Source organism: Anastrepha obliqua, chromosome 4 (assembly GCF_027943255.1).
Source record: "Anastrepha obliqua isolate idAnaObli1 chromosome 4, idAnaObli1_1.0, whole genome shotgun sequence".
NCBI classification, from domain to species: domain Eukaryota; kingdom Metazoa; phylum Arthropoda; class Insecta; order Diptera; family Tephritidae; genus Anastrepha; species Anastrepha obliqua.
Genome location: NC_072895.1, coordinates 7,474,299 through 7,491,997, shown reverse-complemented (window position 1 = coordinate 7,491,997; position 17,699 = coordinate 7,474,299). Strand labels below are relative to the sequence as shown.

The 17,699-nt window shown below is 36.9% G+C and overlaps 1 protein-coding gene across 3 annotated transcripts in view; it reads right to left on the bottom strand.

Annotated features, from left to right (window-relative positions):
• Positions 1-17,699, bottom strand: part of LOC129243714 (extracellular superoxide dismutase [Cu-Zn]) — a 40,912-nt gene that overhangs the window by 7,716 nt on the left and 15,497 nt on the right. Inside the window, exons 2-5 of one of the 3 annotated variants that reach the window (XM_054880953.1) lie at positions 9,117-9,193; positions 8,809-9,021; positions 5,438-5,688; positions 167-1,113 (exon numbers count right to left, since the gene is read on the bottom strand). In XM_054880953.1, coding sequence (XP_054736928.1) covers positions 1,068-1,113; positions 5,438-5,688; positions 8,809-9,021; positions 9,117-9,179 — 573 coding nt within the window. In that variant the 5' untranslated portion in view covers positions 9,180-9,193 and the 3' untranslated portion in view covers positions 167-1,067. Of the gene's footprint in view, positions 1-166; positions 1,114-5,437; positions 5,689-8,808; positions 9,022-9,116; positions 9,194-17,699 lie in introns of those variants that run through there. The other 2 variants (XM_054880951.1, XM_054880952.1) reach the window with 2 other exon arrangements.

The following is a 17,699-nucleotide window of genomic DNA, read 5'->3' as shown; positions in this document are numbered from 1 at the left end:
AGGAAGAAGGAAGGATGATGGTCTTGCACGTCCGCAAAATGAGATGAGTTTTTATTTATTTATTAAGAATATAATTACGAATATTTATGCCACATTGCGAAAGGAACTAGTAGCACTAGGACGAAAGTCTGCCCTGAATGTAAATATTAGTTTTTGAGTTTTTATTTAAATTGTGAAGTCGTAAAACTAAATCGCAACATTATTGTCGTTCAGGAAAAAATGCAAATTATTTACCCAAAACTTAACGAGCTTTCAAAAAAATATTGCCATTTAATGGATATCAGTACCAGCCGAACGACTTTTTTCAAAAGCAGGTGCAACAGCTACTGAAAAACACAACCACTTAACAAAAAAACGGTTACCAAAGTTACTGTTTCTGCAAACGTGGTTGAACAATAAATAATTATTATTGACATTGACAATTCTACTCAAGGCAAATCTATTAAAGGTGGTAAATCAGCTGATTTGTATTTTTTTCTTTCGCCGTGCCCATGTGGCTGTCAACTCAGAATGAAACAAGGCGAATTCATTATTTGTCTTCTAGTTTCCCAATACTTTGCTTTGACATTCAAACGTACAGAACATTGTTGTTGGTGTAGTGCCACCACTCTTAATGAATGCGCCTTGATTCTAGTTTCATGTTAGTTGACGCCAATTTTACAGATGTGAATATGAAAGGAGTTTAAAAAAATGAGTTGTATGCAAGGAAGTTTTCGAAAATAGTCATTATACAATTTAATAATCATTAAAAAAGGATGAAATTAATTGATTAATAATCGATTGTTTGACATTAATCGCGATCAATGTGGATTACTATTTTTGTCTCCCGATTATTCATAGGATTAATTAATCGATTAAAATATATTATTGCCATCCCATAGATAAAAGTCAATTTCTACTCATGAAAGCTTTTAATTTCTGTTTGAAAACCTCGTCGCTCAATATCAGTTTCCAATGATGTCATTCAAATTAGAAAACTAAACTAGTAAAAAAATGTTGTATGTTGTAAAAAGTAACCGTTATGTGTTCTTTACATGCTGCTGGTGCCGAAATTTTATTTTTTTAAATTAATGGAATAATGGACACTTCCGTGGGGCAGAGGCTGGAATATGCCTGAAATTATATTTAAAAAAACTGATTTATGTATGTAAGACATTGAGGAAACAGAATAGAGTTTTGTGTAAAAATGTATCCCTGTATGGAACTGGTTGTTTTATATGTACAGTTGCGTTAAAAAAACGAGTAGTGCCTATGATGAGCAAGCAATTAATTTTGCTCTTTCCTAAACTGGCTATTTGACATGAAACATTTACAGTAAGAAATCCGTACACAAATGGCTCGAAAATCTGAGAAGGCATGGGAGCTGGCAGCTTTGGTGTTTTCAGCGACGATGGAAGCCTAAGGAACGACACCGTTCGACTTCTTTCTTTGGGGTTATTTGAAAGAAAAGGTGTACGTCAATAAGCCAGCAACAATTCAAGAGCTAAAGGTTTTCCAACGACTGCGTTTGCTGCCAATTCACACGCCGATGGCCCAATATATTACAATATATTTTATCGCAAGAATGTTGATATGTGTGCGACTACACGGAATTGAATAAAAATTGAATGATTGGATGTTTCCAATCAACGGTGAAGAGTCTTTGTAATACTTAACCAGCTTCCTTCGGCTTCAATCAAAAGATGGTCGGCGTATGACGAACTCATGAATTTCACATTTTTCCATTTATATTTTTCTATCTATTCCAATTTTTAGAAACTAATTGATCTCCCATTCGGTATCCCCGGATTCGGAACCTATCGTGGAAACGATACACCAAAATTAATAGAAAAGTTCTTTTCTAATAGCGATCACTCCTCGGCAGGCAATGATTAAATCTCCAAATGTATTTCTGTCATGAAAAAGCTCCCCATAAAAATCATGAACGGTTCGAAGAATGGTTGAAACTGTAGGTTCCTCCATTTGTGGAAGAACATCAATAAGCACCATTTGGAGGAGAAGCTCCGCCAAATGCCTAACAAGGGATGTTTATGTAATTGGTCCACCCTTTGTTCTACTATCTGTACTACATCTTTGACCCAAGAGTTTGGAGCGAGGTGCTCGGTGTAAATATTTCTTTCAATTATTTGAAGTATACTTTTATCTCACGCTAGTCTTCGTGAAAAGGGCGAGCGAGTTCTTGAGCTTTCTCAAGTTTATGTTTTTTTAAATTAACGGAGTCGATGAATAGTTTTTACTGGGTTTAAGTGATAATTTTCGGTAGATTTGTGAAAAATTATAGGACCGTGAAAATGAATAAGGCATATATGCCCGATTGACTACGTCATTTTGTCACATAAAAATTTCCCAGGGGATTATTATTTTACATTTACCCATACCTACCGTTAAATCATGTGCATAGTTTGGTTTTTGTGCGAGTAGATTCGACTGCGTACGATGAAAGTGCCAATCTACTAGAGATGCCAATCACTTGAAAAAATATGTAGATCGAAATATCGGGATCGCGATGTGTTTTAAGCAGAAAATACTCCGGAACTAATAGATGTGACGACTTAGTAGATGGCGTCAAAAAAAAATGTTAGGCATGCAACTTAGACAGTCCAACAACATCTGCAACTTTTATTTGCAGAGTCAAGGATGGTACAATACAATGCAAGATTAGGCAGATTGAAGTGGAAAAAATAAGCGTAACTTTGTTGTGACATAATAGTCGATGAGGTGTATGAGAGAGAAATAGGAAGAAAGTGTGAACAGAGAGAGTTGTGGACAAACATGAAAAGTTAGGTCAGGTTAATGCAAACAAATAAAAGAGGGTAGCAGGAAAAAGTTTTTCGTAGACAAAAAAAAAACGTAACATGCAGGCTAAACTCTACAATTAGGTATTAGCTGCCCTGATACTAAAAAAATATTTATTTAAAAAAATTCGAAAGTGTTAGTGCAAGCTAGCATTACTCCAGTCTTTCTCGCTCTTCTCTTGAAAAGTTGCATTACTTTTCATTCACGCAATTCAAGGGTTTTTATACTGATACTAGACTAGAATTTCTAGTTAGACTGTTGGTAAGCAACTTTATAGCCTATTGAATTTTCATATGATAAAGTGCAAGTTTGTGGCTGCTGAAATATCCCGTTCTTTTTTAGTTTTTTCCTTTATATTGTAATTTTCTACGTTTAACCGCTTGCGTTCCACTTTCGATGAAAATGTTTCTCGTGCTTCAAAACGATACGAGGTTCTCATTTTAGGCCAGAAAAAATCATCACGTGCCTGATACGATGTTCTCAGTGTAGCTACGGGAGGGGGATACGTCTCCCTCGTCGAGTAAAATTCGTTCTCTAAACAGGATATTTTCAGATTTACCAAAGAAAAATCTGGAAAATTCTCACAGGACTAGATATCTCTATCTCTGTCTCTATTCTATCCTACCTCTTTCTCTCTGTCACTTCTTCTTCAGACAGTCAGCCCTTTTACTTTCCAGCGCTTTGAATGTAATGATGTTTCTTGGCACGCATTTTCAAATTTCAATTTCATTTCAACCTATTAAGTAGGAACTACAAGGTGAAGTCTGGCGTCATAAAAATGTTTTCGATGGCACCATCTTTTTAATGAGTTAGTGCGTTGGAAGTTACATCCCTAGCTCACTTCCAGTGAAAGCTTGATGACATTCGGTTGCGGCGGAAGCGGAGTTATTGCGTCTAAAGTGTCACTATGTTTGTGTAATATCAAATTTTGTCTTAAAATCGGTAAAACTTTTACCGAAATATTTGAATTATTGAAAAAAGCTTATGTCGATGATTGTCTATCTCGTGCCAGAGTTCATGAGTGGTTTGCACGTTTCAGAGTCGGTTGTGAGGGCCGCCCAAAATCAATAATCACCGAAAACTCCATCGAAATTGTTCGTAAATTTATCAAACATTCTCCGAAGTCATTGTTGAAATTCATGGAATCGGAGTTGAATATCACCAAAACATCGATTTATCGCATTTGAACTGATCAGTTGGGCTTACGAAAGGTCTGTGCAAGTTTCATTCCGCACAAGTTAACTGAGGACCAAAAATTGCTCCGAATTCAACATTCGAAAGACTTCATTACAACATTGTTACTTGTGCCGAAACGTAGTGTTTCCAACATGGGCCCGGAACTAAGCGTCAAAGTGCCGAATGGAAGGCCCCAGACAGGCCACCATCCAAAATATTGCGTTTGTAGAAGTCAAAAATCAAGTCAAAGCTCTTTTATTTTACGATTCCAAGGGAATTGTCCACAAGGAGTTCGTGCCAATGGGCGAAACCGTCAATGCAATTTTCTATCTTGGCGTTTTGAAGCGTCGCGTTTGTTGCATCGCATTCGTCAAATTCGTCCTGAATACCGTGAAGACGGAAGCTGGCGCTTATTGCATGATAATGCACCCTCTCATCGATCCACTCTTATGACTGATATTTTGACTAGAAACCGCATTTTAACCATTAACCTCCTGTCGTTTCTATTTTAGCTCAGTCTTGTTTATTTTGGACTTCACCTTGTATATGTTTGGGCTGTTGTGAAATAAAAAATCTATTTTTTTCACAAAGAAGCTTTTTAAAATTTTCTGTTGTTAAGAAAGTTGTTTCTCGCACAAAATTCCGCGATACCGGTGTTTTAAATTAAAAAAAAAGTATCCCGAAAACAACAAGCAGCCCAGAAGCGTGGCCGATGGAAGAGTCTTGTCGAAGTCCTAAGCTCCCGAGCGGAGTGAACATATGAAAAAAAATCCCGAAATCGCGTTATAAACAGTCACCGCTAATATTGGCATCCCTAGTATTCACAAGTGCAGTGACTCATTACAGCTGTGTGTATAAAAACATAACCTTATTTACATATAAAAAGACATTAAATAATTGCTGTAATTAAACACATATATGTACATACACACATAATTGAAGAAGCGAAAAAAGATTTTGCATAAATTTAATAGATTTGATCAAACACAGGTTTTCAATTTATTCAAGTTATTCGACCACAAAGCGATGATGAAAACACAGATTATTGCAGATTTTTAAAAGCGGTAATTAGCGAAGAAAGGATACAGTGTTAACATTGAAAGTAATACAGAGAAAGTGAAAATAAGGCCGAAAAATATAAAATTAGAAATTAAGTGGATACAGAAATAAAAGAAAGTGCAAGAAAAAGCCAGAAAATAGAAATCAAATGATAAAATTAGCAGTATAAGTGAAACAAGTGGATAATACATTAATTTGCTGCACTGAGACGACGCTGCTTAAGCAAATGATTGACATTACAACAATTGTACAACAGTTAATAACAACAATTACATATAAACACAATTATTGCTTAGTAGACTAGCCGTACTACTCATGATGTGGTTTGGTTGAAGCTTTCACTGTATGTGCGTGTACGAGTGGTGAGAGAGTGTTTGCTTTTTTGTTTTTTGTTTAGGATATTTACTTAACACCGATGACACCGCAAGCCAAACGTCCGCCTGCATTGCCTGTCTTCTTCGAATCGGGATGGTTGCCCTTGCCCAAGTCATCGGTCAATTCGTGCACAACCAGACCGCGTCCGATGATGGTGCGCTTGCCAGTTAAGCTGATTAGGTGGTCGGTGAAAGTGGTGTCGACAATACCATTCGCAGCGGCTTCCACATTGCCCAGATCGCCAACGTGACGCACTTCATCGCCAGGCGCACCATGATCCATCTGTGTGGAGTGACAAATAAAATTAATTAATCAAATATTTGCTTATTTTTACAGATTAAATATGGTTTGCTTTGTAAAATTTAATAAGGTCTCTACATTAAATAGTGAAAAGTCTCTTCAAAAAGCGCTGACTCTTGGCCAGTTAATAGCCAGTAGAGCGAAATGATTAGCGCGGAAAGAAGCCTATGGGCCTTCATTCCAAACCAAGCTGAACAAGATACAAAGCACAGCATGTATCTTAACTACAGGAGCGCTTAATGTATTAACTCATCTGCTACCATTAGATTTACATATTAAAACAATCGCTACTTGCAGCGCGGTGAGTAAGATCCTTCTACAGGGACACTCGCTGCTCAAAAACAGATCAGACTACACAGTCCCCGACCTTAACTTCAAGAAAGACTTTACGGTACGTTTTCCACCGAGATGGAGCAAAGGGAAGGTGATTGGAAAGTACGATATCGAAATCTATGTTATACTGACAGGTCTAAGATGAACTGTGGTGTGGAAGCTGGCTTCCATTCGGAGCCACTCAACCTATCTCAGTCAATTCGACTTCCTGACTATGCCAGCGTGTTCCAGGCAGAACTTTTAGCGATCAGGGAAGCATGCAAATCACTAAAACTCTACAAGGAACTTGGTGCAAGAGTAGCTATCTTCTCAGACAGTCAAGCAGCTATCAAGGCTTTAGACTCCAACTGCATTTCATCCAAACTAGTCTTACAGTGTAGAGAGGCACTGGAATTGCTTAGTCATTGGCTTGAAATTACTCCGATATGGGTTCCCGGTCATAGAAACGTACGGGGCATTGAGGTAGCGGATGAGCTAGCAAGAAAATGTTCGACACTAGACTTAGCAGAGGCGCTGGCAGTCTCCACCCCACTCAAGAAAATAAAAGCATCCATTGCTTCACACTATCATGCTTTAGTCGAAAGAAGATGGAAGCAACTAACTACATGTATTACAACAAAAAACACGTGGCCGTCGTACAAAATCCAAAGGACGAATCACCTGTTAGGATGTTCTCAACGAAACATCTCACGCATCACTGTAACCCTTACAGGTCATTGGAAAGTAGGGGATCATGCAGCCAGACTCAACCTCCCCTTCAATCTCATCTGCAGAAGCTGTCAAGTGGAAGGGGTGAAGGATAGTCTTTTCCACTACTTATGTGAATACCCAGGGCTAGCTAGGGCACGACTCCGCTCCTTCGGTAAGCCTTTCTTACAGCAAATTAATGAGATCTCAGACATCGACTTGGAAGGAAAAAAAAAACATCATCACACGAGGGCAGTGGTAGTAAAACGGTGCTGGACACTAATTAGGATTATTTCAGTGGAAATATTCAACCACTTCAACAACAACAACATTCCATTCAAGTGAGGAAATCACACCCGTGACCGCTATTTTCCTTGCCAAGCCACAAAAATAACTAAGAACTTTATTTTCGTTTTGTTGTGGCCCATTGAGAATGGTGTGAACGTCCTCATATCCAACTTCGATTATGCCATCCACAGTATTTTCATTTAGAAGTCACTTCGGTGTTATGGGCAATTCAAAAATGGTTTTCTCATTTGATTATTATTTTTTCTTTCCGCCTTCTTGGTTTCGACAGTACAATGAATATATCATTCCCTTAATAAAGCCAATAACATGCGCGAAATTTCCTGTTTTATATTGTATTTATAAATAAAATAAGTATAGTTATATGCAGTGGCGGGCAAAATAATAGTAGCGTGAAATATTGCAAAGTTTTAACTATTTTTTATTTTTTATTTAATGTTTTAATTTTTTATACATTGAATCACCTAAGTGCCTTTAGGGCGCGGTTGATTTTGAGATAGGGAAATGGTTTTGCGTTTTTTAACTTGATCTTTTCACCAAACATTGCTGCTATCCTATCACCTTTCATATCAAATAGTTTTTAAGCTAGTGAATCGACTTCGGTTTCTAGAGGGAAATATTTTGTAAGCACCGAATGATTATCAGCTGAATTACGCCACCGAAATCGTGAAGCGCAAAAAACCCAAGAATTATAGATTTCAAGGTTTGCTCTTTAACTATGGTGAAGAAGAAAATTGTGAGGGGAACTTTGGCTGCTGCGTCACTTGGGGATTCGGTAGTCGAATTCTGCACACCACCGAAATTGCGAAGCTTAAGAAATCCAAGAATGATAGATTTCAAGGTTTGCTCTTTAACTATGGTGAAAAAGAAAATTGTGAGGGGAACGTTGGCTGCCACGTCACTTGGGGATTCGGCAATCGAATTCTGCACGATCATTTCATATGCATACAGTCGTCCAATCAACCGGTGCGGTGATAGCAACAAAGCAACATGAGTGAGGGTTGTGTGGATTTGTTTTCGTATGTCTCCAACATAACGTTATTGGCTTCCGCAATCTGCACGATAATTTCACACATACTCACGTACTTGTCCAATCAGTCGTTGTTCAAACGGCAACGAAGTGTCATTGGCTGATTCTTTCATATATAACCAACACAATCTCAGTTTGTTTGTAAATTCATCCCAAGTGACGTCAGCCTATCAGCTGTTAAATTCGCTCAGAGCCGAAGAACAGTCTGTTAAAAAGCCCATTGTTAAAATATTTTCACTATGCAAAAAAAAAAAAACCAGAGCTTGTCGAGATCACAAGCTGATACGAATATTTCATTAATACTTTTCTTTCGACGACTGTGGTATCATTTCGGGGTGCCTACAGATAACATAAAACGACAAGGAAGAGAAGACCAATATCTATAGCTGGGGCATCTAGCTATAAAATTTCTAGCTATAAAGAGTTACGCTAGGATGAGCCACATATTTCTTGTCCAAACTTCCGTCTCGGTGCATGAAAAGCAGCGAGAATGGACATATAACATAACAGAACATAACATAACAGCTAGAAAGTTAGATGACTGAAACGGTTTTTTGATATTTAAAACCACTAGAACACCCTCCTAAAGTGAATCATGTCAGCCTCATGAGTATTACATACTAAAGCCTAAGCTAAGTTAATTTTAACTTGGAACTTTCCAAAATTTTCTAAGATTAAATTATGCTATATAAAAACCGAATTGCTTCGGATTTCTCCAAATATAATATTGATAAAAATTCAAATACCTTATCGGGATTAAAGTGTCCGCCAGTGCTGGTGCAGCCATTGGTCAAGTCACCTTTCTCATGCACGTGGAAACCGTGCTTGCCCGGTGCTAATCCAGTCAAATAGACGTGCACATGAACATTCTCCGAGCAGCCATTCTGCATGAAGGTAACATTGCCCTTCACGGTGGGACCCTCCATATAAGCAATAGCTTCCATAGTGGCACTTTTCTGCTGGCGAAGATGGAAAATTGAATTGAGTAATATAAAAAATTAAGGTATGCAAACAAATATTGTATATTGTAGATGAAGAGAGGAAGAGCACGTACGTCTGCTAGTGCGCCGACCGCACACAAGGCCAGTGTGGCTAATAGGGCATAATGAGAGTGCATTTTTCGGCGATTTTCTGAAATGAGAATAAAAATTGGTTTATTAAAATGCGCTCAAATGTATGTATAAATCTATGTATAGTGTAATATATGAAGAGCTTTTTGGTTTATTTAAATGCGGAAAGGTTTCAAAGCTGGCCTAAGTAATTGAGAACGGAATGTGGTATTACGTGTATATACTATAGGTTAGGTTTGGAGGAGCCTCGTTGGCATAGCCATAGTTGGGAATTTTCTCTTTGAGTACCGTTAAACTACTCTTATTGAAGTAACGTAAATTCATCGAGAAACTGTCCAATTAACCACCGCTACTTTTTCCTCTGTTATTTATGCTTGGCCGGTGCAGAAACCAGATCACAAATGCAGCGTTGTTCGTCAATTTCATGAATGGCAACTTCGATTTCGTGTTTTAAAGCATCAATCGTCTCTGGATGGTTCGCATAGCATTTGTCCTTAACGGCTCCCCACAAAAACAGCTCCAAGGCGGCCAATTGATATCGGAATTTCGACTGATTATTCGGTTTTCAAAAACGGTAGCCAAAAGTTCGAGTGTAACTTTGGCAGTGTGACAACCAAATGTCGTCCATGTCATCCTCTTCAATTTTTGGAAATAACTCGTTGAGCATGTCACGGTAACGCTCGCCATTTACTGTAACCGTGGCTCCTCGCTCATTTTCAAAAAAAATGGCCCGATGATGCCGCTAGACCAAAACCCGCACCAAACAGTAACTCGTTGTGGATGCATTTGTACAGTAACGTGTGGATTTTCTGAGCCCCAAATCTGACAATTTTGCTTATTGACGTAGCCACCTCCCCCAATTTGGGTCGAATTTTTTAGTTTCTTTTCTCATGTAAAGGCCAAAAATGGTGATATTTTGAAATGATTGTATGGGGAATCCCCCAGGGGAGTTCCAGGGGGTGTGCCACTGGCATGGGTGGATCGGCCGTCCAAAGTTAGTGGGGGTCGGTCATACATTTGGACTCGATCGGAGCACTCTAAATGGGTCAAAGTGGGATTTTTCGTTCGACCCAAATTGGGGGACATCAGAATTCGTTTTAGAGGTATGGTTCCTTCGGCAAAGTTTCTTATTTTGAACCCTAGAGTACGATTTTCATAGAGCAATGAGCGATTTTTAAATTGACCCGCCCTACTGTCCATCCCATCCATTATTTCAGTAAATTAATTATTTTTAGGTTCGACAACCGAGCACCTAGTGATGCTGGCTTGGTTTAAACCATTTAATAGTCCCGGTATGAAGTCGTAAATCGACGACAAATAATCTCTTATTATCTTTAAATGAGCTTTGATTCCATTACACCGTTCAATGTTCACTGGATTCTCTAGATTTTCTAAAAACAAAGGTAACAGTGAATGGCGAACACTACCAAGCCAAGATAAACCACTTTTTGGTGGCGGAAATTGATCTCCACAAAATTGCGCTACTTTCCATAAAGCCCGGAAACAATGGATTACCTGCGTCGTTGTTTCGATCAGCAAATTATCTCTCGTCTCGGACCAGTGGATTGGCCACGAAGATGGTGTGATATAACGCCTTTGGACTTTTATTTGTGGTATATGAAAAGTCTAAATGCTTTGTGGATAAAAAAGCTTAGATTGAGGCAATGGTCGCCAGCATTACTCACGAGATACCGACCGAAGTCCTCTAGCGAGTCATTCCAAATTGGTGTTTATGGATAGCCGAATTACGGCGCAGTTGCTGCCAATATTTGAAAGGGATTATCTTTAAAAAGTAAATGTCTGAATAGTACAACACATAAAAAATAAAGATTGCCCAATCAATTTGAATTTTCGTACTTACTCTAAACTTTTCATCCTTTAGTATAGCACAAGGTTTTCTACCATCGCACAAGGTATGCTAATCAACAATGACACAAAAAAAGGGTCCACTCTACACTTGGACCCTTCAGTGCCTTTTATGAGCATCAGATCAAAGTCAGAAAAAAACGACAGCGTTATAAAAAGTTCTGCTGCGTCATCCTTCTCTTGTGATTCATCAGAAGCCTCCAATTATAGGCTTGCGGTCTGGTACCATAGATCACATTAGAGGTCAGAGAGCATTAATATAGTAATAATTCGGCAAATAATTTTCGAAACAGGTTCGGAAACTTTCTGCTGCAATGACCGTGGGATAATGAAGATTTATTAAAAAATTGAAAGAAATTTCTTTTAAATTTTCTTGTGTGCTTTAACCTCATTTTATTCCAAACAGCAAAATCTTTTCAATTTATTTTGGTTTGGTTTAGCTATGCAAGATTGTATATAATTAAAGGCAAAGTACATATAGTCACACAATACCTCTGGTAGAAATTTTTAAGGAAAATTAAATTTCCAAAAGATATATGGCTCTCTTGTGTTTTTTCATTGTTTATGTGGAAGAAAACACCCAACGCAGTCAGTAAAAATAAATATTCACAAATCAGTGCAACTTTTGAACCATTTAAAACTTGTGCTTTAATATACCAAATTCAATGGGCTACAACTCTGATTAAAATTTTTGAAATTTCGATAAAAATTTGTTGAAGGCTTTCTTGTTTAATTTTTATAAACTTTGAAATCTGGTTTTGATTTAAGTTAGTTGCATTTTTTCTGATCTGTACAAAGTTTGAAACTTGAATTTTTATGGTTTTTTTAGTAAAGTGAACTGAAAAAATAATCAAAATTAAATAAGAAATAAATAAATTATCAAAACTTGTCGATAAATCCCTGTTATGAAACACATTTTATGTATGAAATCTAAATAAAATATTTTGCAGCGTCGGTTTTGTTATTTAATAGCCACACTTCGCATATATTCACTGTGAAATGTAATAGGTGTTAAAAACTTATTTGTTTCTTTTTGTTTTTATTTAATTCTGTAACATGCGATTGCCGAAGTGCCAATAGTTACATTTTTTTATTACAAACTTGACTACTTGACTAGACGTAAACGAATGCCATCAACATTCCGTAAAACACAGCTGTTGAAAATTACACAAGCCTATATATGTATGTATGTGTGTACATACATATGATACACGAGTGAGCGAGCGTGAGCCTATGCACACGAGTGTGTATAAAATCGGGAAGCAGTTACAATATGTCATTTGTAGTCGTGAAAATTTAACCACATTCGCATACATTCATACAAACAGGCACACAAACACCCCTCCAACGGTAAAATACAAACACTCGAAATTCGCCCCTTTTTTGATGCATAATTTACTGCCGAGATAGCAGTAACCTTAATTTTTAAATTTTTTGTGGGTCAGTCGCTCACTGAAGTGAGATTTATCCAATAAACTGAAATTATTTCAAAGGTGAATTCACTCTTTATGCAAAATATGAGCACAGCTACATATCTACCTGCGTCTGTTTGTATGAAACAATTTCACAAGTGTGCTAGTGCTGAAGCACTTGTTCTGTGCAAAATTGATAGGTATACTCGTACAAGTGTGTGTGTGTGTGTACAGGGTTACGTCCACTTGAATACGACTTTTTCAATTGTGTGGCTCTTGTTGTTTTTTTTGTTGCACATATCTACAATTATATTTACGTATGTATGTATGTGCGTACAGAATTACTTAACGTAGGAGTAGTGCACGCGCATTTATGTGTTTCCGTATCCATGAGGTGTTTCACTTTCACTCCATTGAAGTGACCTACAACAGCCACAAGTTTGAATATTAGTAGACCTATTTTTCAGATTCACGTTTAGTTTATTAATGACCTTGTTCTGCGAATTATAATCTAGTTGTACGAGGGCAGTTTGATAAGTGCGATTACTTTTAAAGTGCTGCTTTAATTTGGTTTGCTTCTTCTTGAGTTCGATTTGAGTAAAAATCAATGTTTTTATAACTTTCATATACTTTTTTAAGTGGAATGAATATTGAACGAAAATTACAGTAATATGCAAAATACAGAGATGAAATAAACCTATGCATATATACTCCTGTGTGCACAACGGGACATATTGCTTTGTTTTGACTTTTTTTCTTATTTCTTGTTTAATTTTTTGACGTGATAACGTCTTATAATTCGATGTAGCCAGCTGCATGCACAAAAAAATGTGGCGTTATTGCTCATGCGACGTTACCTTGCTTGAACTGTAAGCGAGAGCGCGGAACGGAAGAAGAAGAAGAAGAAGAAAGAGTATTGCTTGCCTTGCTTATTTAATAGCATCTAAATGCTTCTGTCACCAGGGATAAGCAGATGAAAATATATAAAAAAGACTTCACTTAATAGCGCTCGCTTTTCAACAGGCAAAAGTAAACATTCGGGTACAATTTTATTTATTTCAGAAAAACCATTTACCCTTTGGAGGCGGGCTCTTATGTAATTGATAACAGTCAAGGGAAACCAAAATTTTAGACCAATAAATTCGCTTTCGCACGACAGTCGGTTCTACTAGAACACCCTGGATTTATATCTCGCCAAGCATTGTCACTCCAGCAGCATTCTCCGTACATGTATTGGGAATGTTTTAGCTGCTACAATAACAATAACCAATAAATTCTATATAAATTTTGGACATTGCCTCGAACCTTGTATGTCTTACCCACCCATGCCAGAGCAAATGTTTTTAGGAACTTCTGAAGCTTAAATATATAGCCACAGCATTTAGCGTCTTAAGGTGGTATTCTAGTCTAGAGGCCCGAACTCATTTATTTATTTATATATTAAGAGCACACAAAATGAATTAAAAAAAAAAATTTCATGGAATTATGCGTCCTTGAAGTAGCGGGGGAAAACAAAAGCCAGTGTCCTCGTCGTCACGATTTCTACCTTTGTGGTCATTTGAAAAAAAAAGATGAAAAATTCTTAATTAATATGAATGTCATTATCGTATGACGCAGAAAAAAAGGGGAACATTTTTTTTTATTAAAAAAAATTTCAAGTTTTTCGTGCGTCATGCGATAGAGATATACAATATTTAAAGAATATTCATGAAAAACTTCAAGCAAATCGGTTGATTAGAACTTGAGATATCGTGCCGACCGTATCAAAAGAAGTAGTTTCGAGAAAAACACGTTTGAAGTTCGCCGTCCGCTCAAACCAGTCCAGCTGTCGCGTCACTAAAATAGTTGTAACTTTGAAAATAATTCGAATTTTGAAAAATCCTTTTAGGGAGATATTTTTGAATACTTAAACTATCGAATTTTGAAAAAAAAAAAAAATATTTTCGATGTTTTCAAATTTCTAGACTAGGATACCCCCTTAACTTAACCGACTTGCCTACCTATAGTCAATGTTCAATGTTCAATGTATTATTTCTGCACTCCTTGGTGTGGTACACCACTGGATAGTTATTCTCTACTTGTCCATGTGGGGCAGCCTTATAGTCTAGAAAAAACGTTTCTTTGTTCCTGTGCCTATTTTGAATTTTCCATGAACGGGTACAACTGAAGTCTTGAATGCTACAGATATCTTAAAAGATTTTATGCAGTTACCGTACTTATTGAATTTCCCTTTTACCGATACATTCGCATTGGTAATTGAAGATAACAAAATTTGCTGCATCATTTTTCAAACAACAGCAAACAAAGCAAGAAAAGGAAACTTGAAATGCGGTATTTATACCCGGTGAATAGCCAGAAGAAAGATATTCACATTCATAGGCATAAGCACATATGCACTTATTGTTTGTCGTAATTCTCTAAAATGAACAGGGTGATTAAATAATGAGAATAATATGAACACCGCATGTTTGCTTGCCTGGCGAGTGGGTGCCTGTGTGTCTGCAGTTGGAATAACTTATGCAATATTAGGTTTGTTTTTTTTTCGCGAATACTTAGCAAGTGGCGAATAGATGAAGCAACTGGTATAAATGAACATATGTCGGCAACGCGGTAAGAGAGCTGCCTTAAATTACAGGTGATGGTAAGGCAGTGCGGCCTATTGTGCTTTAGCCATACTCGCTATAAACATATCGCAAGTTAATCGAGCATAGAGATACCATGTGGGGAAGTGACGAATAGAAGAGGCCTATTAACTTATATTAGTAAATCAGTTGAATTTTCTTGAGATACATAATTGCATATAAAAAATGGGCAAAGGCGATCCGAATGGGATGTAAGCGATCTGCTGTGTAAATAACGAAAGCTTTCCTGGCGACATTTTTGTATTTTGTGAACTATTGAAGCGATGGTATTCAATACTAATAGGCGCAGCCTAAAAAACGCTCGTCGAAAGTTTTCCTGTAATGAGCATTTAAATCTTGGCTTGAGTTTTTTAGCCACGGAAATGTGTCATTATTCTACAAAATACCTTTTTATAATTTGTTAGAAAATATTCCGTAAATAGTAAAGAGCATTGGGTATAAAAAATCCAACTGCATTGTAAATAAGATTTTCTTATCAAGTGACTTCTTCGATGCTTCAATTAATCTCTGATAAGAGGTGCTTTTTGTCGCAATTGGCTATAATGCGAGCAATATTTACTTACGTATATACGAGTACACACCTATATATAGGTATACCCAATGCTCTTTACTATTTACATAATAAATATTTCCTAACAAATTATAAAAAGTTACTTTTTAGAATAACGACACATTTCCGAGGGTATAAAATTCAAGCCAAGATTAAATGCTCATCACAAGAAAACTTTCGACGTATGTATATATAGGTATATATAATATTTGACAAGTAACGGCTGAACTTCTTCTTCGAATGATACGCTTTACAGTTTTACGATGTCTCCAAAAATTAAATGGTGCGTATCGCAAAAAACATTCAGAAGTTCTGCATTTATATGTTGATTGGCGAATGGGCGAATGATATTTGAACAAAAAAAAAAAACAACATTACGTTTAAAAAAAAAAACATTATAATAATCATTGCGTCAACTCAGCCAGCGCTGTGCTAGTGCACAAGCGTGAAAAGTCGCGAGATACCCTTCTGGCCACGGGTAGCTCGAGGGAACTTCTAAGGCTAACAAAGCCGCAGCTTTCGGCAAATATTTAGACATCTGAGCTCTCAATTTTTTTACACCTGCGGATATTGTAGATTTATAGTACATATCAACACCAGGTGAATTTCATCAATAGCTTGAAGCAGTTAATACAAATTTAATTTGCCACTGTTGGCCATCATCCTCTAATCCGAAGCCCCTGATTCGTTTTTTCCACCGGTTTCTTGGCCTGTGTTTTTCGCCTGTGTTTGTCCAAATGGCCCTCATTTGGGCAACCATTAAACCTATCCCATCCTGCATAATTTTGCCTGAGATAGCACACTGAACTTCCTGACTAAAAGTACTTCAGGACGCCAAAGCCTCAATGCAAACGGATCCGGGCCAACTTTTTGGTTAAGTAATGGGTTTTCCAATAAGGGGTGTTATTTTGATATTCAAAGAAAAATTCTATTTTTCAATATAAGTGATCGGATGTTTATTTCATTATAAAGAGGAAGGTATGCCGTTAATAGTGGAAAATAACATCAGGAAAATGACCACCACGATCACCCTTACAAGGCGATATCCTTTTCATGAAATTGTCCATAACCGAATTGCAAAGTGGCTGCCCTATGTCCTTGATAGTCTCACGAATTCCATCTTTGAGGACTTGAACCGACCCTGGGCTGTTGGCGTAGACCATCTCTTTAACGTGGCCCGAAAGAAAAAAGTCACAAGGTGTTAAAGATCTCGGTGGCCAATTGTGATCACCTCTTCGATAGATAACACAGTCCGGAAACTTTTCCCGTTAAAAAATCAATGGTTTCGTTGCTTGTGTGGCACGTAGCGCCGTCTTGTTGAAAATAAACGTTGTCCAGACCAATACCATCCAATTCCGGCCATAATAAATCGTTAATCATCTTTCGATAGCGTTAGATAATACCTGTTATTGGAAAACCCTTTACCTACGTTTTTTCACAATGTCTTCATCATAGGGCCATCTTCGGAAAAATAGATCTTATTATATGATTAAATTATGTTTATACTAATATAAATACCACCAAGTCAGGCATAAGTACAAATCGCGGGACTATTTTTTCCAAAACAAAAAAAATTTATTCTTAGATAGTTGAAATATACACCGATTATGACCTTAGTCGAACTATAAATACTATTTTGTGGAATATATCGATCTCAAGGCTACCTAGGAGACACATTTTTCGCAAACGCCCTGCTATTTATAAAGTTAAAGTATACACCTATGCTCAAAATAATAGAAGCGTGACAAATTATCAAGTTTCAACTATTTTTATATTTTTTTGTTTTTTGGTATGTCATTATTTTTTGCTTTTATAAAAGTGTGGTGTATTTTACAGTTAAAACCTTATAATTCGAAGCTTCAAAATTTGTACGAAATTCAAAAAAATTTAATATATTAAAAAAATAAAAAAAAAAAAAAAACTTCAAAATTTTCAACGTTTTCTGCTAAAAATTCTGAATGTGCAGCCCTTTCAATATAAGCATAAGAAAGTGCAAGTTTTAAGTGGCTCAAAATTCTCGTTGATTTTTGAATTTTTTTTTACGCTGAGATGTTGAACATTTCTTCCATATAAAAGGCCTCCCAACATATCCTTTAT